Source organism: Nicotiana tabacum, chromosome 4 (assembly GCF_000715075.1).
Source record: "Nicotiana tabacum cultivar K326 chromosome 4, ASM71507v2, whole genome shotgun sequence".
NCBI classification, from domain to species: domain Eukaryota; kingdom Viridiplantae; phylum Streptophyta; class Magnoliopsida; order Solanales; family Solanaceae; genus Nicotiana; species Nicotiana tabacum.
This window is the reverse complement of record NC_134083.1, coordinates 19,848,148-19,871,635: the sequence shown is the minus strand read 5'-3', so window position 1 is coordinate 19,871,635 and position 23,488 is coordinate 19,848,148. Positions and strand designations below refer to the sequence as shown.

Genomic DNA, 23,488 nt, shown 5'->3' with positions numbered 1-23,488 from the left:
AAAAAGTGAAGTTTAATTAGCCCTTTGTCCGTTCGTTATTGGACAGCCACCGGCATTTACTGTCTATGTAGGGTTTGGATTTAGCTTGCTACTCCAATATTCATTCCAAGAGTCAAAGCTTGACACTCTCCCGCGCCGCCCCCAAATCCCAACATCTCTTTTCAGCCAAGGTTAGTCTTATGAGTCGCATTCTCTTTTTCCCAAATCCAACTTCTTTTATTCTTCTATTTTGTAAGTATTTAGAAGGCCTTGTAATTTTAGATTTTTTGCTGCTTTATCTGTTTTGTACGTTTCACTCTCTCTTAAAACATGTTCTACGCTTCCTTTTACAATTTAAGCTGCTGAAACATTAAGCTTACAGTACTCGAATATAGTCTGATATCTCTTTACAAAAAGCAAATGATGGATGTAGTTTGACAGTTTCAACATTTCAACACTATATTTTATGTGATTGCTAAATCTTGGTAATTTGATTTCGTTTTTATTGTTTGGATTACTCATAAAAACCTAGGCTTTTTTATTGAAATATTGTAATTTTAGTCTGTTTTGTTTGTGTAATGCTTCTCTGTATGCCCACATCTGTCAGATGCACCATTTATATCGCTGTTCATATTAATATCAGGATAACAGATATTCAGGTTCTAATCTATTCTTCTTACGTAGTAGACTGATTTTATTAGTTGTAGATGTTTATTTCAAAATGCTTATATTTTATTCTTACAACAGCTTTTTAAATTATATGAACTACAAATATGGAAAAAAAATTAACTTTTGGTGTAGCACCTTATTGAAACCTTGTTTTCCTGCATTGGCTGTTTCTATTGTTGCAGCTAGCAGGTTTGTGTATTTCTTGTTTGTGTATGAGACCTTATAATTAAATGTTGGAGTAATTCAGTACTTAAAAAAGAAGTATTAAAGTAGTTTGGAGGGCAAACATTGGGATGAAAAATTTGACTTGTCTACCGGAAACAGCCTCTCTGCCTTTTCAGGGGTAAATTGTGGGACCACACTGGGTATGTTGTTGTTGTTATCTCCAAAGTAAAAAAAAGAAGAAGGGGGGGGGTGCTATCTTCTTGGGGTGCTGATCAAATAAATACAGTAAGAAAAGAGAAATAGCTGATGATTATCATTTCACTAGTTGATCGTTGAACTTTCATTTATGAAGCAGCTATCTTTGGCTATTGGTTGGGTGTATCCTTAATTTTGAAGCCTGCTATCATGGCCAGTAAAGATTCAAATAGTAAGTATTCATGCTCCATCATACTCCTTTAGAAAAACTTGCTACTCTATTTGATTTGTCTAATACATCTTTTTTGTCTTTCTTCAGAAGGAAAAAAGAAAGAAGTCAAGAAAGAGACAGGTCTTGGTCAGGGAAAAAAGAAAGAAGTTAAGAAAGAGACAGGTCTTGGTCTCTCTTACAAAAAGGATGAAAATTTTGGAGAGTGGTATTCTGAGGTATGCTTGGAACATTCAATTATATGAGCTATCAAATTTGATAATATATACCTGTTCATTATTGGACGATGTATCTGCGGTAAGTTTCTTTGGTGCAACAAGAAAGATGGAACAATCTGATTGAGCTGTGAGGCCTCCAATTTCCTCTTTTCATTCTTTTCTAATATTTTTGTTTTCCTTATATTTGTCTATTGTTTGTCATTGGGAACTTAACAAGTTCGGATTGATAGGGGCCTCGTTCAATTGGTTGGGGATGGGGGGCTTTGTTTAGCCAAACATCTTTCTTTTTCGTCGTCATTTTCTTCTCTGTTTTTTTCCGTATTTCTTGTCCGATTTCACAGATTCACCAATTTTCTTCTGCTACTGAATGCTTTTCTCAATTCTTTCTTTGTCCAGTGTTTTAATAGGCGGAATTTTGTTTAACCAAACTTCTATGTTTTTCCTTGTCATTTTATTTTCCGTCCTTTTTCCTTATAATTTTGGCCCGGGGGATTTCTCGTTTCTCAATTCTTTCCTAGCCGAGAAATCCCCAGGGGCGCATAGTTCGAAACTCAGTGGATAATGGGCCCGCCCCTCTACCCTACTCCACTTAAATACCAGGCTTTTGTCTATTCGAACCCGTGGCGTGCTCTTACCCACACATCAAACTAGCAAAGCCCATACACGCCTTTTCAACAGCTGCTTTCCGTTTCGCTGATACATTTTGTTTAAATTTCTGCTCTCTCTCTATAGATGCTTTATGTATTCTATTTTATATGAAAAAGTCCGTTCTCATCATATATGAAAATTTTGACTTTAAACATATGAACATAGGTTGTCGTTAGTGGTGAAATGATCGAGTACTACGACATATCTGGCTGTTATATTCTACGGCCATGGGCAATGTCTATCTGGGAGATATTGCAGGTAAGCTTGACCATGAAATGATTTTCTTTTTCTCGTGCTGCTTATCATTTGAGGACATTTACAATGGATTCTTAGCTCTGTATGTGCAGGCGTTTTTTGATGCTGAAATTAAGAAAATGAAGATACAGAACTCTTACTTTCCTCTGTTTGTGTCCCCTGGTGTTCTACAAAAGGAAAAGGACCACATAGAGGGATTTGCTCCTGAGGTGAGACTTTGGCACTTTTTTAACTTAAGCGTTATAGAGTCAAGTTTATCTGCTTTTAGCCTGTGAAGCATATAAGAAGTTTGTATAATGTCTTCTAAATATATGTTGACTCCACATTTTCCTTACGTTCCTGCTTTTGTACCTTGATTGCTGAAGTTTCCTGAAGGTTTCAAAAGTATCTATAATTGAAAATTTTTCCTCCTGTTACTCATCTCGCCTATTGCTGATCATAGCACTTAATTGTGGCAGGGCTTTGCCTTTCTTTTTTTAAATTTCATCATCATAAAGTTTAGAAAGTCATCATGAAGTTGGGCCACCTAGGATTCTGAGAAGCGATATTTTTTTTTTAATTATCTTTAGTCTTGGATTTAACTTCAGTAATAACTTCATTGTGGTATCAAGTATCGTATCATGGTGTTAAGTTGATATCATCACTTGTGCAATGTGTTGTTCCATTGCATTTTGATAACTGTGCTAAGTTGCTTATCATGGGCTGTGATCATTCTTCAGAGTGCTTCTGTTACAAAATATGGGAGTGGATTGTGTTATAGACTTATTATTAGTTATGCCCATAATGGGTTTATATCATTCTTCAGGTTGCTTGGGTTACGAAATCTGGTGAATCTGATTTGGAAGTACCCATTGCAATTCGACCAACTAGTGAAACAGTGATGTATCCATACTTCTCTAAGTGGATAAGGGGACATCGTGACTTGCCCTTGAGACTCAACCAGTGGTGCAATGTTGTACGATGGGAGTTTAGCAACCCTACCCCCTTCATCAGGTGCCCTTTTGAGTTTATTTTTGTCTTACAGCTTTTACATTTCCTTTGTGGACATGTTAATGTGTTTCAAGTGCAAGCGAATGCTTGCAGCTTATATGACAGAAACTACATGTTAATCCCAAATCGAGTGAGGCCTTCGAGATGGTCTGGTAATGTTTTGCTTATGTTCCTTGTTCAGGAGTCGTGAGTTTCTCTGGCAAGAAGGACACACTGCTTTTGCAACAAAGGAGGAAGCAGATACAGAGGTATACGGGTATTCTTGGAGTATGCATATCAGCCACTAAAGCTCTTTTAAAACAATAACTGTACCTCTTATTGAGCTTCATCTAAATACCAGTGTAGTGCCTAGCTTGAGTGCATCTGATGTAGATAGCGATATATTAACTCTTTAAGATAGTTTTACGGTGAATCCACTTCAAGAAAAGATAGTTTTACAGTGAATCTTCCAATTCAGTCTTTGTCTGTGTTATATTTGCTGCATGATGCTAAATAGTCTTTCCAGTGTTGATATTATCCATTTAATATTATTTTTTGCCTATCGTTGTTTGTTTTATGGGGAGAATTATAGTTGATTTTTTTATCCAGACAGAACTAGGCGCTTCTAGTACAAACAACTCAGCATTTAGTCCAAGTTACAAGGACTGACCTCTAACGTGTCTTGACATTAGATGATCTCGGTGCCTGTCTCCAGGAAATGAAGATGATACCTGAGTTACTTGGACTCTCCACTTTCGGTGCCGCACCCGTGTTGACACGACATGTGTGTGGGTGTGGGATGCGGGATCCGTACCGGATCTGGTCAACTTATTTTGGGTACTTTGACTAAAATCGATGGAGAAATTCGGGATAGATACAATGATTTCTGAAATCAAAATAAAAGCTAGGGTGAAATTGAAGAAAATGGAATACCTTGTATGTAGAAATATGTCAGTCCTTTTCCTTTTATCTCCTTCTCGGATCTCCTCTTAATCAATATTTTCTCTCTCCTAGAATATAATGTAAGTTATCCAACATAATATCTCAAATTTAGACATATTTTTATTACTTTGTTTTTAGATATTTGAATTATTTTTAGCCGAATCCTCGCACCCGTATCTGTACCTGGATTCATACTCCTGAATCTTAAAATTTGGATTATGAAGGATCTAACCTTTAGATCCGAACCGTATCGGACACCCGCACCCGAGTCTGAGCAACTTAGGATGATACTAATGCCGGAGCAAGGAACTTAAGGAACATGGCATTTTGCTGCTTCTTTTTTTCCGGAGTGAGAGAAGAGAAAGTGAGGTTTGGGAGATCGGAATTCTACAGCTGCTTCGGGTGATTAGTAATGGGGCTATATAGTTTTCTTCTCTTCATTGATTAAATTTATAATTGGGATATTGATGAGCTTTGACATTTATTTACCTCATACTATCAGTTAGGCCTTTGGAAGAACTGGAAGTTAATATGTGAGTCATATGGTTTTCTGCTTTAAATCAAAGATATTTTGAAATAATCCTACAACTATAAGAAAAAATTGACAGTGTGTATGGTTTAGTTTCAAATGGGAGAACATGGATAAATCACATTTTTTGCTCTTTTATTTATTAGGATTAATTGGTGAAAATTATATTAAAGTGAAGAATGGATCAGATTGCAGCTTTCTCAGAAAGTGAGATTATTTGTCTGATTGCATAAGGAAAGGGATATGACCTATTACTTTAGAATATTAGGGGTTAGTATCACAACTTGCAAATAAGCTACCTTCATTTATTATATGCTACCTTGGAACTGGTATCAAATTTTGGGTCGGGTCGGCTATAGTTTTGGAAATTGTCTGTTCCAACATTTGCAGATCTACATTGGTACATTATTGTCCCGTGGATAAAGTATGTTGTGACTTGTATTTCATTGCCTGCCACTTAAACATCAGTTGAGACTACTTTATGTTTCTCTTTGGCTTATCCTTCCCCATTTGCATTCGTTTTCTTCTAATAGTCTTCTTATCTTGTATTGTTGTTGAATAATTATATGAGCAAATTAGTGGACAAGCTTCTGTGAGAATTAGTTGCTTGGAACTGAGGTTCCTTGATTTGGCCCAGAAAAGACTTGCTGCTATCTGCTTCCCACATCTTTGTTCAAGTTCAGACTTTTTTTGCTTGTACAGATATGGTTTTTTTCGGAAATGGTGATCTTGCGTATATATTTGATTCAGGTTCTTGATATCTTGGAATTGTATAGACGTATATATGAAGAATTTTTAGCCGTTCCAGTCAGTAAGGGAAAGAAAAGTGAGCTTGAGAAGTTTGCCGGTGGACTCTACACGACTACAGTTGAGGTATCCAAGAGCACATCTGTGTAGACATTGTTTGGCGGTTCCTAACAGTATTTTCTTTGTAAATTGTTGGTGAAATTCTCCTACCTTCCATTTATTCATATTATTTCCGGATTTATTTGCCAGGCTTTTATCCCTAATACTGGCCGTGGTATCCAAGGTGCAACTTCACACTGTTTAGGCCAGAATTTTGCAAAAATGTTTGAGATAAATTTTGAAAATGAGAAGGGAGAGAAGGCTATGGTCTGGCAGAACTCATGGGCCTATACTACTAGAACAGTGAGAATTCAGAGCCATTTAGCTACTGTCTCGTCGCCTTTTTACCTTGGAGGTCAAGTTAACCCTCTTTATTTTTTTTTTATTTGTGTGCTTTGACAGATCGGTGTTATGATCATGGTTCATGGGGATGACAAAGGCCTGGTCTTACCTCCTAAAGTAGCATCAACTCAAGTAATTGTTATTCCTGTGCCATACAAGGATGCAAATACTCAAGGGATCTTTGATGCCTGTGCTGCTACCGTTGAGAAGTTGAATGAATCAGGTATTCGTGCTGAGGCAGACTTCAGAGATAACTATTCACCTGGCTGGAAATATTCTCATTGGGAAATGAAGGGGGTTCCTCTTAGGATTGAAATAGGACCAAAAGACCTTGCAAATAACCAGGTAAAAATTCAACTTCTTGACTTTCTTGCTAGTAGTCAGTTGTTTATGAAAGTTAAAAAGGAACGAGTACTATTTGTCCTATGGATCTAAACTGTTTGTGTGGAAGCCAAAATACACTTATATGTTTAACTATGTTGTTTGATTCAAAGTATTGATATAACTCCTAGGTACGAGCTGTTCGACGTGACAACGGAGCCAAAACAGATATTCCCATGGATAATCTTGTCGAACAACTAAAAGATCTGCTCGCCACTATCCAACAAAATCTATTTGATGTTGCGAAACAAAAGAGAGATGCCTGCGTTCAGATTGTAAGAACTTGGGATGAATTTACGGTAGCACTGGGCCAAAAGAAATTGGTCTTGGCTCCTTGGTGTGATGAGGAGGTATGTATCCTTTCTAACCTCTTAGTGGTTGTATATGAGTTGAATCTTTTATTCCATTCGTGGGCTGGAAAACTGAAATCTCGCAGTTTACATCTCTGCATCTGGCGAGTCAGCTGATGTGAAATGCTGCAGATTGTGATTTATCAGGATGTTTATGGGTTGTCATCATGACTCGTCGGTGAATCAATTTCTAGGGAGTCAACTGATCTAGTCTAGGGACGTGATACATGACTATTAGAACTAGCTTTTCCTTGAATGTTTTTCATGTATAATGCACGATATTTTATAAGCTGTCACATATTCTTATCTTTAGGTAAGTGACACACCCTTCAAATTCTTGTTTTAGGTGAAGTGAACACCCATTAAATTCTGATGAACTGGGGTTAATCAATGAAAAAATTAATCACTGTCAAAATTAATGAAATTCCGACCTCTAATGTTTGCTTTGTCCTTTTGACAAATCACACTGTCACTTGCTGACATATGGAAAGATAATGTCCTCTGTTTATTAATTGTTTGTACCTTGAAGTTTGAGAACTCTAATTGGCTACCCCATAAAATTTGCATCCTCTTTTTTAGTCAGTAGCGTTCTTTATTGTTAGGTATTCTCTCTGCAATAATAATATGAATTTGCACATTCTATAAATAATCCCTGACGCACATTCTTATGTGTGGTTTATGGTGATGCATTCAATTGCCAGTTTTGGTTTGATTTCATGTATTTATTAGTTTCACATAATTGCTTTCTGGTAGGATGTCGAGAAAGATGTCAAGGCACGCACTAAAGGGGAGATGGGTGCAGCAAAGACTCTTTGCTCTCCATTTGACCAGCCTGAGCTGCCTGAAGGTACTATTTAGTTGCAGATTGTTTAAGAGTAATACATCAAAAACAATGAAGAAAAAATTAATCTTACAAATGCAGTGCAGCATTGTCAGTGTTTATTGTTGTTTCTGCTATTGCAAGGGCTTGGTGTTATTGTCATCATCTAGGGGTGGCTAACGGTCGGGTCGGGTATGAGCGGGTAAAAACGGGTGATTTGAATAACGGATAAATTACCGGCCCGGCCCGACCCGTATTTAATACGGATAAAAGCCGGGTTATCCGGCAGATAATATGGATATCCATATTATCCATGGCTTCTTGAATATGATGATCACATTTGGGAGAATTCCTAGTCTCCCAAACTTGAGTAACCCTTAAATTGAGGCTTTATTAATATAAAAGTTAAACTCATTAGTTATCCATTTGGTTATCCATTTTCTAAGTGGATAATATGATTCTTATCCATATTCGACCCATTTTTAAAAAGTTTATTTAACCCATTTTTAAATGGATAATATGGATGTATAACTGTTTTCTTTTAAACATTTTGCCATATCATCTTACATGTCATTTTCTTCTGCTGTAGGTACATTGTGCTTCGCATCAGGTAAACCTGCTAAGAAGTGGACATACTGGGGCCGCAGCTATTGATGTTCCATTTTGAAGCTTTTCTACCTTTCTCCCTTTTTTTATTTGAGAGTAAAATTCATATTTGATAATTATACAAGGAAATTACATTCTTAAAGAAGTGATTTTGATTTGAGTTCCAAGATTTGGTGAAGTTACTAAACAGATTTTGAGTTCCTAACTTGTGCGCAATGCTGGATAACTCAGCCATTTTAATATTCTAGTACTCCATTAATTTATTGTTTCTTAACCTATGTGTATGTTTTTCCTGCCGCAGCAACTTTAGTTGATTTCAGAGTATTCGTTTTGATTTGCTCGAAAATTGAAAAGGACTTGCCTGATTTCCAATTTGGCCATTCATAAAAATTTCCAGCATTTGTATACACTTTTGTCATAATTTGTTTTCCCACGGTACAACAATCCGCTATCTAACCCTTCGGGGTTGCCCAGTTGGTTTGGTTTGGTTTGGAGGGCGGTCATTCATTAGGATGACCTAGGATCGATTTCCCCCCCTCAATGCTTTCTGGGTTGAGCTTGTCGCACAGGGCTTGCCTAGTGCGGTTTACATCCCTGTGTGGTTTGCAAGCTATTATACGGGGAGGTTTATCCAGAGTGCTCACCCAAAGGGCAGAGGCAGAGATCGCGCCTGTTCGAGATAAAGTGAAGTGCAGAATGCTTGTCAACTAGATATCCTAAGTATATTAAAAGTGTGCAAATGATGGGTTTTAGTAGTTTATGGCAAACAATACTAGTACTTTCCTGGTTTTAAGTTGAAGATCAACTAAACCAGAACGAAGTTATTCAGTTATTACAATTTTACTACAAGGATGGGAGCCCCATTTCTATATCTTCCTCGTGACAATTATAGAATAACACAATTTCACGATTATAGATATTATGAATTTCATTAAATTATCCACAAACAAAAAGAGTATAGTGTGTTATAAATTAATGGGTTCTGCATATGGTAATATAACAGTTAATATAACTAGGTATGTCCCATCGTCATAACTATCTTGGCATCAATAAAAAGAGATGGTAATAAACATGTAAAATCATAGAAATAATATCATTGATACACACACACACACACTAATCATTCATGGGTGGCTTTCTCCTTCTGCACACCACAAAGATAAAATTACTAAGCAAACTTCCTAACTAAAATCACCCAAACTCCATATTACAGAAATCCCAACAAAGTAAAGGAAATTGGTGGAAGAACCCAAAAAATCCATCTTTCACCATTAAAATTACAATAAAAAAATTGGAGTAATTAAGTTGGTTTCATATTCTGAAACATTGCATCCCACCTGATCTCTTCAACTGCAGAGGATGTCCAATAATCTGCCCCCACCTTTTCATCAGCAGGGAAATCATCATACAACATCGGACTTGAAAAACTGTTCATTCTTAAATCAGACATGAAAATGGGACTCCCATTTGTTAGCAACAACGTTGTTTGTTTAGCTGCAGCCACTCTCTTGTTCCTCTTCAACATAGCAGTTTTCCATCTTGAACTGCAATTTCTTTTTGGGACTAAAGCAAGAGCTAATTCCTCTTTATGACCCAAATTCCTTATATACTTGGAAAAACGCCTCTTTGTACGGTTAATCAGTTGGAGAAATCTTGACATAGAATTTGGAATAGCTCCTCTTTCTTTCTTGGCAAGTTTAAGAATTTCTAGCCTGTGTTTGCCTATAGAAATGCCTATGCTTTGTAGAAATTCGTGGTTGAAGTAAGTGATGTCTTCGTATTCGAGCTCGTTGTGAGCAAAAGCCAGGCCATATTCATAAACTAGAGAGGGCTCTAGCCCTGTTTTGCATAGCCAAGAATACCAGTCCATGGCCTTTTTTTTGGCTTTGATTTTAGGTGTGTGCTTGAATTGAAAATGAAGGTTACTGCAGTTATTTATAATAAAGTTGGAGAGAGATTGGTCCAACGGTAAATGAAGTGAGCAGAATTATGAAACACCACGGTATCAAATCCTCGTAGAGATTAAAAAAATTATGTAATTTTTTCTATTTGCCTAAATATTGATGGGTTGCTCTAGTAATAAGCACCCTCCACTTCCAACCAAGAGATTGTGAGTTCGAGTCATCCCAAGAGCAATGTGGGGAGTTCTTGGAGGGATGGAGCCGAGGGTCTATCGAAAACAGTCTCTCTATACCAGGGTAGGGGTAAGGTCTGCGTACACACTATCCTTCCCAGACCCTACTAGTGGGATTATACTGGGTTGTTGTTGTTGTTATTGTTGCTGCCTAAATATTGATGAATAGAATTAGCCAATATACTCCTTCCGTTTTAGGTTATGTGAACCTATTTAAAAAAGAAAAAAAAACTTTTAAACTTGTGGTGTAAAATAAGACACATATATTTTTTGTAGTTATAAATTCTTGCACAAAGGTAAATTTATTTCAAATATGAAAAGAGACCTTTCTTTTTGGCACGAATTAAAAAAAAAAAATTCACATAACTTGAAATTAAGGTTAATTAAAAATAGTCAAGGTGCCTCCATAGTTAAAAAAATAAAATAAATGAAGTTGGATTTGGAGACATTATTGAAAAGAAAAGTTTAAAGGCTTAAAGAGTGGTGAATTTTGGTTGCTGAGATACTGGATTTCACTTTTTATTCAGTGTGTAGCTTTGCTTTAATAGGTGGTAGTTGAAACTTGAGAGTGACTAAAAGAAAAAGATAAGGGGGTGTGCATTTGTTTTTTGTGGGGACATTCACTCTTCTAGCCCATGTTCCATCCAAGAATTGGCCAAAATGTGAATTAGGACTCTTCCAAAAGAGTGTGAAATAAGAAATCTTGGAATTTTATTGCCCATCAATCACGCCTTGGAAAATACTTTAGTCTATGGGGCCATTCTCACCCCCGCCCCCCAACTAGGCCTACCCTGGTTAATCACTTCAAGTTTCAACCAAAACTTTTTTTTAATACAGTAATTGCAAAGGAAACCTAAAACGTCCAATTTTACTTGTCCAATATACTAAAAATATATTTTTACTTTTACTTGTCAATTATACTAAATTAAAAGAAAAATAATTTATTTTTCTTGTTTTACCCTTATCATTAATCACTCATTCCTTGAATATTATTTCAAGATTTTTGGAAATGCTATCATTATTATGGGTAAAATTATAAAATAGATACTTCATTTATATTTTTTCGTAAAAGAAATGTAAAATTAAAAATGGATAACTAAAAATGAATTGGGGGAAGTTTTATTGTTGCAAGACTTTTTCATTCGCCTCTTAATTAGTCAACTTTAATTACAAACGAAAGCAATTAAGTTGACTTGATTTTAATTTGCAAATAATTGTTTCTCTGGCTCTTATTAGTTTCCAATGTAATACTATTAAACCCACATAATACTCATCGATTAAGTTGAGTTGTCATTATCTATGGTGTAACCAGTTCTATATGTCTTCTTCATTTTCTATGTTTGTTTTTCGTTTGGTTTGCTTTTCAAAATAAAAAACCAAAAAAAACTGTTTGGTGCACAAAGTATTTCTTGTTTATGCAGGGTCCGAAAAAGGGCCGCACCAATTGATGTAGTCAATCTACCTTGATGCAAGTATCAATAGTTAATTCCACGGCTCGAATCTGTGACCTATAGGTCACACAGAAACAACTTTACCTTTCCTCCAAGGTTCCCCTTCTTTAAAATCAGAAACGACGAAAGAATTTTAAAAAAGAATATTGGGATTTAATTACATTTTAAACTAAGTTTCTCCAAAGTGGAATGGGTGATGTTCCTTAAGTTCTTGATATATTGTCACCAAAAGTTATGATGAGATGATAAGTAATTTTTTATCCTTGACCAGAGATCTCGGATTCAAGTTCTCGGAATAGAGTCGCTTTTCGCAGGAAGTGCTTTGACTCAAAGTGAAATTTTCTAACGCGATTTCGAATTAATCAGATCTCAAAAGCGGATATCAGATGCCACATGGGAAACAAAGAAAAGAGATGCTACTGTTCCTATCATGTGAATTCTTGAAAGATTCCAATAGGAGGATACATAGTTTACCCATCAACCTTGTAACGAAATCTTTGTTATACACTCCTCCTTCACGGAAATTTTTTTACATACTCAATCTTTTAAAAGTGTGTCTAAAATACATTACTTTTGACCAAACAGCACTTGCGTGTTTACACAAAAAAAAAAAAAATACGTGAAGCCCGTAAAAAATCCCATTTTTTGTCTCCCTTCCCCACAGGAACCCCTCCCCCTCCGGTCTTCTTCCCTAGACCACCCCCCATCTTCTTCCCCAAATAGAATTTTTGAAAGAACATAAAATTTTACATCTAAAATTAAGCGATTTTTGTTGGTCTATTGTCTATATATTGTGAATATCATTAAATTTTTAATAGATTTAAAGGCTTTAACAATAGTATTGAAGGTTTGGTAAAAAAATCTAGAATCTACCATTATTGGGGTATCGAAAAAAGCTTGTAAATTCAATTGGGTTTTGTTGATTATTGGGTTGTTGAACTCAATTTGTTGCTCGATTATTTTCGGCTAGTTATTTAGAAAGTGTGGTTGAATTTTAGTGTTGTTGGAAACTTTCTCACACAAACAATTATGGTGACAACAACAATGATGCTTAAGATAGAAAATGGGAAGATGAAAAAGATGGATTTTAATTGTAATTTTTAATATCTTTTTTTCTTTTTAAGGCCAATAAAATTAGGGTGTGATTTTCACGTTATTTGATAAATTGGCGAAGCACAAAAGTAAACTATGTATTTTGGCATTCCAATAAAAAACTATGCTTTTCAAAATGTAACCATGTCAATCATTTTGCAATGTGTTTGTGTGCATGAATGCCTCTCCGTTCTCACCCTCATTATTTTAGATTTGGAAGTTTGAGAATAAACTCATGGGCCCGGCAAGAACTGGAATCAACTACTGTTATCCATGTGAAAAGCAATGGTAGGATTGTCCTTCAATTTGGAGTTTTTGTTACAAACAAAAGCTTGTGTCTCCTAATCTATTACATCTTGCCTTAATATGCTCAATGGCCCATTTCGGAAGATAGTCATTCTCGGTAGAGGTATTTAACCGTTACTTATTTTGTCCTAAAATTTTAAATTAAAAATTTTAATTTCAAGACAATTCAGGACACTTTTATTCGAAAAAATTGAATTGAAAAATTGAAATTCAGGACACACTAGTTAATCCTCAATAGCAATCCCTTAGAGTAGCTACATGATGTCATTTCTACGATATTTTCCTGTTTTATCTTTTCATAAAATTTGAATGGACAGACGGCATATCCCGAATTTGAACCGGAAACATAAAGCAATTTTTGAACACTTTTGTCAATATATGAATTTTTTTTTTTATATTAAGGGGATTCAACAATTCATGCCTATAAAAAAAATTGTTTAAATACTATTTGCATAGTATAATTTTCAAATGAAGGAGATCTAGTTTAGCACCTTTCATTACATGTAGCTCCACAGCTAGATGCATTGTTGATCAGGAAATTAAGAAGGCCAAGAATGTTTTTTTCTCCTTTTCAGTTTAAAAAAAAAATGTAAAACAACCATAATGATTACTTTTCCTGACGTCCATTAAGGTTTATCATAATCAAGAGCGAATGGCCTTACTATTGAAAATAATCAGCCCTCACGCCTACTTTAATCAGGTTTAACTGAAAATTAAGTAAAGATCTTAGAGTATGATGACTGGAACCTTGTTTATGCGTGCGCCCTAAATTATCAGAATTGCAGTCCAATTAACAACGTTGTTTACCCGAAAACGGATAGAGTTAAATTTATACGTAGTTCTAAGGATACACGATATAACTTAGTACAAATCGGAAAAATAAGTAAAGATATATCGAATATTAACTGTAAAAAAGAATGAATACAAACCCAAATTGAATAGAGAATGATTGATAAAAGAACAAGATGAATCAATATCAAAGCCCAAAAAGGGATAATACTTGCTAGAGGTTATGTAAATCTCAATAAAATCTAAATGTGAGAATGTATATTGTATCCATGTATGTCAATCAATGGCTATTACAAACGGTAGCCACTCTTAATATAGTGGAGGAATCCTATTTTGAATAGAATTAAAAATACATAATGAAGATCCTATGATAGATTAATTAATTGACTTTTCCTTGATTCAAGCCGTGATTTCAACCGAGATTCTCTCCCCAAATGCGGCTATAACGCCTTTTTTGTTCCTTGGCTCGATTTTGATCTTGGTCGGTTGGTATTGATCGGTTTCTGGGTCTCGATCTCGATCTTGACTCGATCTCGGTATTGATCGGTCTCTAGGTCTCGAGCTCGACCTTGACTCGATCTCGGTACTGATCGGTCTCAGCGTCTCGAGCTCGACCTTCCAATCTTCACATCATAGCTCGATATTATAATGACGAACCTCGGTCCATCATGCTCCAATTTTGATTAGTCACACGAAGGGCAAACTCGGTTTTGATCGTGTACAGATAGTCCCCTCATTTTTCGGAAAGAAGGTGACGAGTAACGATATGATTTTTCAACCTCCGACTAGATGACGTCTGCGACGAGCCCGATTGTGACGTATGTGACAAACGTCCCGTCGGTCCAGTTACCAAGGTATTAAATGCGCATCAGTCGATGATCGGCCACTGCCAATTTTGAACCGTCACTGTGAAATCTATAAATAATCCCCTTCTTAATTATTTCAAACTTTTACCTTCAAATCTTTTTCATTCCAATCTTCATAGTTCTTCGCCTTCCCCAAAGCTCTATATTTCCAGGTTTTGGAATTTCTTTGCTTGTTCTTCTCAAAACACCAAATACTTCAAACTCCCTTCTTCTTTGTTCACAAAAATTTAGATGGCAAAAATATTTAAAATCGTTCCGCAGAAAGAGATTGCATCCTCATCTCGGTCGGCCGACGAGAAAATAGTGGTGGAGCCACGCCTTGAAGAACTTGTTCCCGGGGGGTGCGTTATTGATTCCAATTTTAAGGTCAAGAAACCCTTATCGGTTGTTGGTCGATGCGAGCCAGTATCGAGATATATGTGCTCCATACCAAAAAGTCTTCTTGACCTGGTGAAAAAAGACTGTAATTGGGAAAATAAAGAGGTTGCGATACCAGCACCGGAGGAGGCGATCACTACCCACGTGGAAGGGTACCTGAGTGTTTACACTTATCCTTTCATGCTGGGTCCTCTCGATTCAGTCATCGTCGATTTTTGCAAGAAATACCAGGTGACCCTCGGTCAAATTCACCCTTATATCTGGAGGATTGTGATACTGCTTCGTTTCTTTGCGAGCAAAATCGATGGGCTTCCCTTCACCCTCGACCGCCTCGTAAGATTATATATCCCTCGTCTTTATCGAGGTGGGCTGCTAAAGCTTCAACGCCAGGCTACCAAGGCGTTCACCTCGAGCATAGATGAAGACAAAGATCGGGGTTGGATGAGCCGGTTCGTTCGAGTGAAGACCTCGGACCTAATCCCGACTGAGAGTATGTCATTTCCCGAGAAATGGAATATGAACCGTAAGTATGATCCCGTTTTTAGTTTTTGTTGTTTTTACTTTTTCATCTTTTCTTATCAATATTTTTCTTGACGCAGCAGTTACTTAGATGCCGGGTGCGGTTCCCCACCTCGAGAACTGGGTCAGGAGCCTGATTTTGACATCAACATACGCCGAGCGCGCGTGGCGTGATTTGTCAAAGGGTCGGTGTGAGGCTCGTACTCATGGTAAGCCTTCTTTTCGGTTTTACCGATTTTGCCTATCGTTCAAGCATTGTTTCTCAAGTATGATTTTATTTACTTTCTCCTTTTGTAGGTCTCGGAAAGGATGCGGTTATGAGACCCTCTCCCGGAGATGAAGAGGCTATACCGCCTATCTCGAAACCGACGTTAGAGGTTAAGAGAAAAAGGGCCTCGAACCCCGAGGGTCAAAAATTCAAGAAGAGAGTGGCCCGTAAACCCAAAGGGAACACAATCCCAATGACTATGGAGTCAGTCTTGAGTCTAAGAGATGAATAAGAAGAAGAAGGTGACTCTGGGCTGGTAGCCCGTGCACGAGCTAGTACCGATATTCAAAATATTTTGGTACCGTTGGATGTTGATACTGCTCCGTCTAGGCTTGATAAGGTTGGGGAGGAGACTTCGACCCAAGTCCTGAGACGAAGGGGACCGAGGATGTTTTACCTCGGGGCAAAAAGACCGTCAAAGAGGCGGTGGATGCCGGTACAGGAACCGAGCTTGAGGCTCCCCAAGACGGAGGTTGCGCCCCGAAAAACCTACTTGGGGAAATAGAGATTGGGGATTCCCCCTCGTTTCCTTCATTTTCGGAGTCGATGATACTTAACGCTCAGGACGTGGAGGCTTATCACGGGGAAGAAGCCCATGAAGAGGAAGACCCTTTCCGTGGTTATTTTGTCTGGGTAGAAGATGTCACCGGTCTTGGTGACTCGGAGGCTCCGAAGAAGAGCTCGAGCGAGGTGGGAGTGTCATGACTTTTCAACGAAGCTCAACAGGCCCTGAATCGGGTGAGTTCATATTTTCTCTTTGTCAATTTTCATACTTGTATTTTTCTTTCCTTGTATAACTCTTTTTTTCTATTCTTGTAGCCTTCTGAGCTTCATCACGAGGTGTTCCTCCGATCCCGAAGGGATTTTATTCGGTACGAAGCCAAAATCCGAAGGCTTACTGAGGAGAGAGATGCCTTCAAGCTTCTCAGTGAGCAGAGATAAGGAGAAGCAAAATGATTTCGGGATGAGCTATACGCAACTCGGAAAGAACAAGCCGATCTGACCGAGCAGGTAAAAAGAATCTTTGAAGTTAATGTCATTGACTCGGGCATGATGGCTAATAGTTCAGTCCCACAGGTCCAGCAATAGTTCGATGTTATCAGGCAACTTCGTGTTGAAATGGACGCAGTGAAAGCGGAGGCCGAGGAGTGGAAAAAGAACATGGATCGCCTTGCCTCAGAAAAAAAAAAGGCTGCCCGAGCTCAGCTGGCCTCGGCTGAGACCCAACTCCGAGGCTTGAAAGATAAGGCCTTGGTGCAATCCAAGGAAATCGAGGAGTTCGAGTCTCGGTTGGGCTCAACAACTTTTGATCGAGAGAGACTGGCTACAGAACTTGCAGCGGCCAAATCGGAGGTTGAAACAGCCATGGCAAATCCTAATGCAATGGTGGCCATCTACCGGTCTGATGCTGAAGCTACTCAGGTTCGAGCAAAGGAGGTTGCCGAAGCGGCTCAGGATCGAGCAAACTAGGTTGCCGAGGATGCTAAATGCCAATCTCGAAGGGAGACTCTCGAGGAGATCCATGCTCGTGGCTTCGATCTTATAGCTGAGATCGAGAATGCTAAGGAGCTCGAGGCCGAAGCCAGAGTGTTGGCCTTTCCTGATGATGATGATGATACCAGGAGTATGAGCGGATCTGAAAGCGAATGGGGCATCAGGGGCAAAGATGCTCCTCCCGGAGAGGTATAAGTCCTTTAGGATTAGTATGTTTTGTGTTTATTTTATGACCGTTTCGATCTTTTGTAGAGAAACTTGATTGGGCCATGCTGTCCTTTGTAAATGATTTTTGACATATATAAAAAACTTTCTTCCTTTCTGCCTTATAGAATTGTAAAGTTGTATTCTAAGATCAGGGTTCAGATAATTTGATCAAAACCGAACTAGTGTAGCCCTCAGGCCTTTTGATCGAGTGAGTATTTGCTCGAACTCAAAGTAAAGTAACCCTTAGGTTTTTAGTTGAGCGAGGACGGTCTCTCGAACTCAAAGTAGAAAACAACCCTTAGGCTTTGTGGTCAAGTGAGTTATTGCTCGAACTCGAAGTAAAGTAACCCTTATATTTTTAGTTGAGCGAGAACGGTCTCTAGAACTCAAAGCAGAAAACAACACTTAGGCTTTATGGTCGATTGAGTGATAGCTCGAACTCGAAGTAAAGTAACCCTTAGGTTTTTGTAAAAAAAGATTGTATATGGCCTTGTCCCCTTTTCGCCTTGAAAGAGTTTCTTATCATTCATATTTGCGAAACTTGTAATGCCTTAGCATGAAATAGGGAATTGTTTGAGAGTTCGAACAATTTTGTACTCATTAGAGTTTTCGAGGCTTTGATATTATTGAAGCCTTTTATGATTTTGCCGGGGGGTAGCCTTTCTAACCCTGTTTTGTTATGGAATTCTGACGTCTCCGATTCGTGTTAATTCGGCCGTAGCTTTAATCCTGAATTTGCGTCTTGGGCTTATTTTCCCATTTTACTTCGAGCTTGCCCGAATTATCAGTCCCCAAGTGGGGTGGTTGTGGCCGTGGCCTAATAAAAATCCCTCTTTAGTTCGGGATTTTCCTCTTGGGCTTATGATCTTCAGAGTTTATATAATTTGATTTTTAGGACGGCAGTCCCTGATTTGTGGGGATAATCATTCGGACTCGGTCGGTAAAGAAGAAATTTCTCTTTATAAGTCATTACACATGCGTACATGTTTTGTGCCAGGGCTCGAGCAAACTACGCGGTCATGGTTTGTTTGACCATTTGTCCCTTAAAAAATTTTCATATCGAAACCATGTTGCCATGAAGTAACTTCCTTGTATCGAACTTGATATATTTGAGGGCAATGCCCCCAATATTCGAGGTTGATTGTAAAGAGGCCTCAGATACTGTTGAATTGTTCTAATTTAGCATAATCAACGGTTGCCTCATTAAAAACCTCGCCGGAAAACCCATTTGGGACAAAACCGGTCTAAGGTAAAAAAAAAGTGCAACATGTGCTTTCAAACCTAATGGCTTCGAGTTGAAGAATCTATCCCTGTTTCTGATCGAACACCTGCAAAGCTTAGTCTCAAAATACAAATGAACATGGGAGGGTCGTACCCTAGTAGTAGTATCATTTTAGGTGCAATACGTTCCAATTGCTCGGTAGTTGTTTGCCGTTTATCATATCGAGCTTGTAGGATCCTTTTCCGATTAGGTCCTTCCCAGTTCGGACCCAGTTTCCCTTCATTCAGATTTCGGGTATTGAGGGTGACTTTTATTTAGCACCTAGTCCCCTATTTTAAATGTCAAAGGTTGGTTCTTCGATTGTAGTACCTCTCGATTCGCTATTTTTGGGCGGCCAATCGGACGAGAGCGACTTCTCGTCTTTCATCCAACAATTCTAGGCTCGTATTCATGGTCTCCTTATTCGACTCCTCTGTTGCATATTGAAACTTGATGCTAGGTTCTCCGACCTCGATCGGGATCAAAGCTTTAGTGTCATAAACCAACGAGAATGGTGTTGCTCAGGTACTGGATTTCGATGTTGTACGATATGCCCATATGACCTCGGATAGTATTTCTCTCCACTTTTCTTTGGCGTCGGTCAATCTCTTCTTAAGATTTTGGATGATGGTTTTGTTGGTCGATTCAGCTTGTCCGTTCTCGCTGGGATAGTAAGGTGTTGATATGATCCTTTTGATCTTGTGATCCTTGAGAAATTTAGTTACTTTGCTGCCGATGAATTATTTTTCACTATCACACATAATCTCGGATGGCATCCCGAATCGACATATGATGTGGTCCCAAATGAAGTCTATCACTTCTTTTTCTTTGACTTTCTCGAAAGCCTGTGCTTCAACCCATTTAGAGAAATAATCAGTCATAAACAAAATCAACTAAGCCTTACCTAGGGCCGATGGGAGGGGCCCAACGATGTCCATTCCCCATTTCATGAAAGGCCATGGATATAAGAGCGAGTGAAGTAGCTCCCCGGGTTGATGAATCATAGGCGCATGTCTTTGGCATTTGTCATATTTTCGAACGAACTCATCTTTGCCCATATCGGTCCAATAATACCCTGCTTTGATTACTTTATGGACCAACGAATCGGCACCGAAATGGTTTCCACAAGTGCCCTCGTGAATTTTCCGTAGGATGTAATCGGTATCTCTTTGTCCCAAACATATTGCCAATGGTCCATCAAACGTCCTTCTAAACAGCGTTCCGTCTTCGGACAAAGTGAACAGTGCTGCCTTTGTGTGCAGAGCTCTCGATTCCTTTGGATCTGATGGAAGCTTCCCGTTCTTGAAGTACTCTATATATTTGTTTCTCCAATCCTGGGTTAAACTTGTGGAGTTTATCTCGGCGTGACCTTTTTCGATTACCGATCTTGTGAGTTGTACGGCAGTCCCCGAGTTGAGTTCGTCATCTTCGACCGATGAACCTAAGTTTGCAAGAGCGCCGGCCTCGTTGTTCTGTTCTCGGGGTACATGGTGCAAGGTCCATTCCTTAAATCGATGTAGAGTCACCTGTAGTTTATCCAAGTACCTCTACATTCGATCTTCTCGGACTTCGAAAGTCCCGTTAACTTGGTTTACCACGAGGAGGGAATCACACTTAGCCTCTACGATTTTCGCTCCCAAGCTTCTAGCTAGTTCGAGACCTGCAATCATGACCTCATACTCAGACTCATTGTTAGTCAATTTTGTAGTTCTGATAGACTATCTAACTACATTACCTATGGGTGATTTTAGTACGATGCCTAGTCCGGACCCCTTCGCGTTCGAGGCACAGTTCGTAAAGAGGGTCCAGACTCCCGAAGAGGTACCCGATTTTATAAGTAGTTTTTTTAATCTCGGGTATGAAGGCTGGCGTAAAGTCAGCCACGAAGTCCGCCAAGATTTGAGATTTGATAGCGGTTCGGGGTCGATACTCAATATCGTACCCGCTGATTTCTATGGCCCATTTGGCTAATCGACCCGAAAGCTCGGGTTTGTGCAAAATATTTCGAAGAGAATAAGTTGTTACAACATATACCGGATGACACTAGAAATATGGTTTTAGTTTCCTAGAGGCACTTATTAAAGCAAGCACTAATTTTTGTAAGTATGAATATCTAGTTTTGGCCTCGCCTAAGGTTCGACTGACATAATAAATAGGGAATTGCGTACCTTGTTCTTCTCGAACCAGGACTCCACTTACCGCTATCTCCAAGACAGCTAAGTACAGGTAAAGTTGTTCGTCCACTTTCGGTGTATGAAGCAGCGTCGGGCTTGATAAATACCGCTTTAGTTCTTCCAAAGCCTGCTGGCATTCCGGAGTCCATGTAAAGTTGCTCTTCTTCTTAAGTATTGAGAAAAATCGGTGGCTCCTATCTGAGGATCTCGAAATGAATCGTCCTAGGGCGACTATCTGTCCCGTCACCCTCTGCACGACCTTTATATTATCCACTACCGTGATATCTTTGATATCTTTGATTTTATCGGGGTTGATCTCGATTCCCCGATTGGATACCATGAAACCAAGAAACTTGCCCGAGTCAACCCCGAGTGCACATTTTTCGAGGTTGAGCTTCATATTGTACTCCCTCAGTATATCGAAAGTTTCCTGCAAATGCTTTAAATGGTCCTCTGCTCGTAGGGATTTAACTAACATGTCATCAATATAAACTTCCATTGATTTTCCTATTGCCTTTTCGAACATTCGGTTTACAAGGCGTTGATAAGCTGCACCAATATTTTTTAGACCGAATGGCATTACGTTATAACAATAGGTACCATACTTAGTGATAAATGAGGTCTTTTCCTGGTCCTCCGGGTTCATCTGTATCTGGTTGTACCCGGAGTAGGCATCGAAAAAACTGAGAGTCTCGTGGCCGGCCGTGGCATCGATCATACGATCGATATTAGGCAAAGGAAAAGAATACTTAGGGCATGCTTTATTCAGGTCTTTATAATCTATACATATTCTAAGTTTGTTTCCCTCTTTAAGGACCACCACCATGTTTGCTAGCCGTTCGGGGTATTTTACTTCTCGAATGGATCCTATCTTAAGAAGTTTGGTTACCTCGTCCTTGATGAAGGCATGTTTGACCTCGGACTGAGGCCTTCTTTTTTGCTTTACCAGATGGAATTTTGGATCCAAGCTTAGTCTATGAGTGGCTATTTTTGGTGGGATCCATGTCATGTCAAGGTGGGACTAAGCGAAACAGTTCATGTTAGTTATAAGAAATTGAATAAGCTTTTTCTTGAGCTCGGGATTTAACCTCGTGCCCAGGTATACCTTTTGTTCGGGCAGATTTTCGATTAGCGTGATTTGCTCCAATTCTTCGACCGTTGATTTGGTAGCGTCGAAATCATCGGGGACCATAAAGGATCGAAGGATCCCATAATCATTATCTTTGTCAGTCTTCTAATTTTCTAGTTGGGTCGAGGCTGCCGTTTGACATTGCTATTTGGTGTCCCATTTCTCATTCAAATATGATCCCTTTGTCAATGATAATGATGATATCGGAATCACTTCGTCGACGGCAAACATTTTCTTTGCAGCCGGTTGCTCCCCGCAGAACGTTTTGATTCCCTCTGGTGTTGGGAATTTTAAAACCTGGTGAAGGGTCGAGAGTACTGCTCTCATGTTATGGATCCACGGCCTCCCGAATAGGGCGTTATATCTCATATCACCCTCGATTACGTGGAACTTCGTTTCTTGGATGGTCCCAATCACGTTTACTGGCAAATTTATCTCGCACTTAGTAGTTTCGCACGCTATATTGAATCTGTTTAGTACCACGGTTGCGAGCACGACCTGGTCCTGTAGACCTAGTTGCTCTACGACCCTTGATCAAATGATGTTGGCCGAACTACCTGAATCAATTAACACACGCTTAACTTGAGTTTTATTCATAAGTACAGATATGACCAGTGCATCGTTATGGGGCTGTATGATTCCTTCCGCGTCTTCGTCATTAAAGGACAAGATTCCTTTAGGTATGTAATTCTGAGTCCAAGATCGCTTCTCTCTTATAATTGACATCTTAGTGAGTTTATGCACCGGCCCCTGGGGGACATCGATCCCTCCGATGATCATGTGGATGATGTGTTGTGGCTCTTCTTATTCGTTTTGTCTATTGAAATCTCTGTTTTTGAAATGATTTTTGGCCCGATCACTTAAAAACTCTTGAAGGTGTCCTTCATTGAATAACTGGGCTACATCATCTCTCAACTGCCTGCAATCTTCCGTTTTGTGGACATGGGTGCCTTGATACTTGCATATTTGATTGGCATTTCTCTGGGATGAATCAGACTACAGAGGTCGAGGCCATTTAGTATCTTTGATGCGTCCGATAGCCGACACGATGGCAGATGCATCAATGTTGAAGCTATATTCTGATAACTGTGGTGCTTCCTTAGGTCCGGTATGCTTGTCGAACCTATTCTTGTTCATCATCCCCCGATACCCTTGGCCTCGATCACTTCTCCTTTCGCCTCGTACGGAGTTGCGTTTAGGTTTGCTACCCCTACGATCTTCGTTATACGGCCGATATCGGTCCTTGTTCGACCTTGGTTCTCGGTCGATGTCCCTTT

The 23,488-nt window shown here is 38.9% G+C and overlaps 2 protein-coding genes across 4 annotated transcripts; one reads left to right on the top strand and one right to left on the bottom strand.

Moving 5' to 3' along the window:
* The first annotated feature begins 13 nt into the window (after positions 1 to 13).
* LOC107825813 (proline--tRNA ligase, cytoplasmic-like) lies at positions 14 to 8,414 on the top strand. 3 transcript variants are annotated; one of them, XM_016652725.2, is made up of 13 exons: positions 14 to 170; positions 1,169 to 1,240; positions 1,328 to 1,455; positions 2,269 to 2,361; positions 2,451 to 2,567; positions 3,164 to 3,351; positions 3,530 to 3,596; positions 5,549 to 5,671; positions 5,795 to 5,947; positions 6,047 to 6,331; positions 6,499 to 6,717; positions 7,471 to 7,564; positions 8,127 to 8,414. In XM_016652725.2, exons 2-13 carry the CDS (start codon positions 1,219 to 1,221, stop codon positions 8,189 to 8,191), a joined length of 1,554 nt encoding a protein of 517 aa, XP_016508211.1. In that variant the 5' UTR covers positions 14 to 170; positions 1,169 to 1,218; the 3' UTR covers positions 8,192 to 8,414. The 3 variants fall into 3 exon arrangements, with proteins under 3 accessions (XP_016508211.1, XP_016508213.1, XP_075107595.1); XM_016652727.2 differs by having other exon boundaries at positions 45 to 170; positions 1,166 to 1,240; XM_075251494.1 differs by having other exon boundaries at positions 165 to 231; positions 1,166 to 1,240.
* Positions 8,415 to 9,209: 795 nt separating this feature from the next.
* LOC107825815 (uncharacterized) lies at positions 9,210 to 10,080 on the bottom strand. Its single transcript, XM_016652728.2, has one exon. The coding sequence runs from the start codon at positions 10,011 to 10,013 to the stop codon at positions 9,444 to 9,446; it is 570 nt and encodes a 189-aa protein (XP_016508214.1). The 5' UTR covers positions 10,014 to 10,080; the 3' UTR covers positions 9,210 to 9,443.
* Between the last annotated feature and the right edge of the window lie 13,408 nt (positions 10,081 to 23,488).

Excerpts from the sequence above, each read along its gene's own strand:
- LOC107825813 (XM_075251494.1), top strand. The coding sequence starts at position 180 with ATGAGTCGCATTCTCTTTTTCCCAAATCCAACTTCTTTTATTCTTCTA. Across the intron at positions 5,948-6,046 it reads GGGCCTATACTACTAGAACA|ATCGGTGTTATGATCATGGT; the intron begins GTGAGAATTCAG and ends GTGCTTTGACAG. Across the intron at positions 6,718-7,470 it reads CTCCTTGGTGTGATGAGGAG|GATGTCGAGAAAGATGTCAA; the intron begins GTATGTATCCTT and ends GCTTTCTGGTAG.
- LOC107825815 (XM_016652728.2), bottom strand. The coding sequence starts at position 10,013 with ATGGACTGGTATTCTTGGCTATGCAAAACAGGGCTAGAGCCCTCTCTA.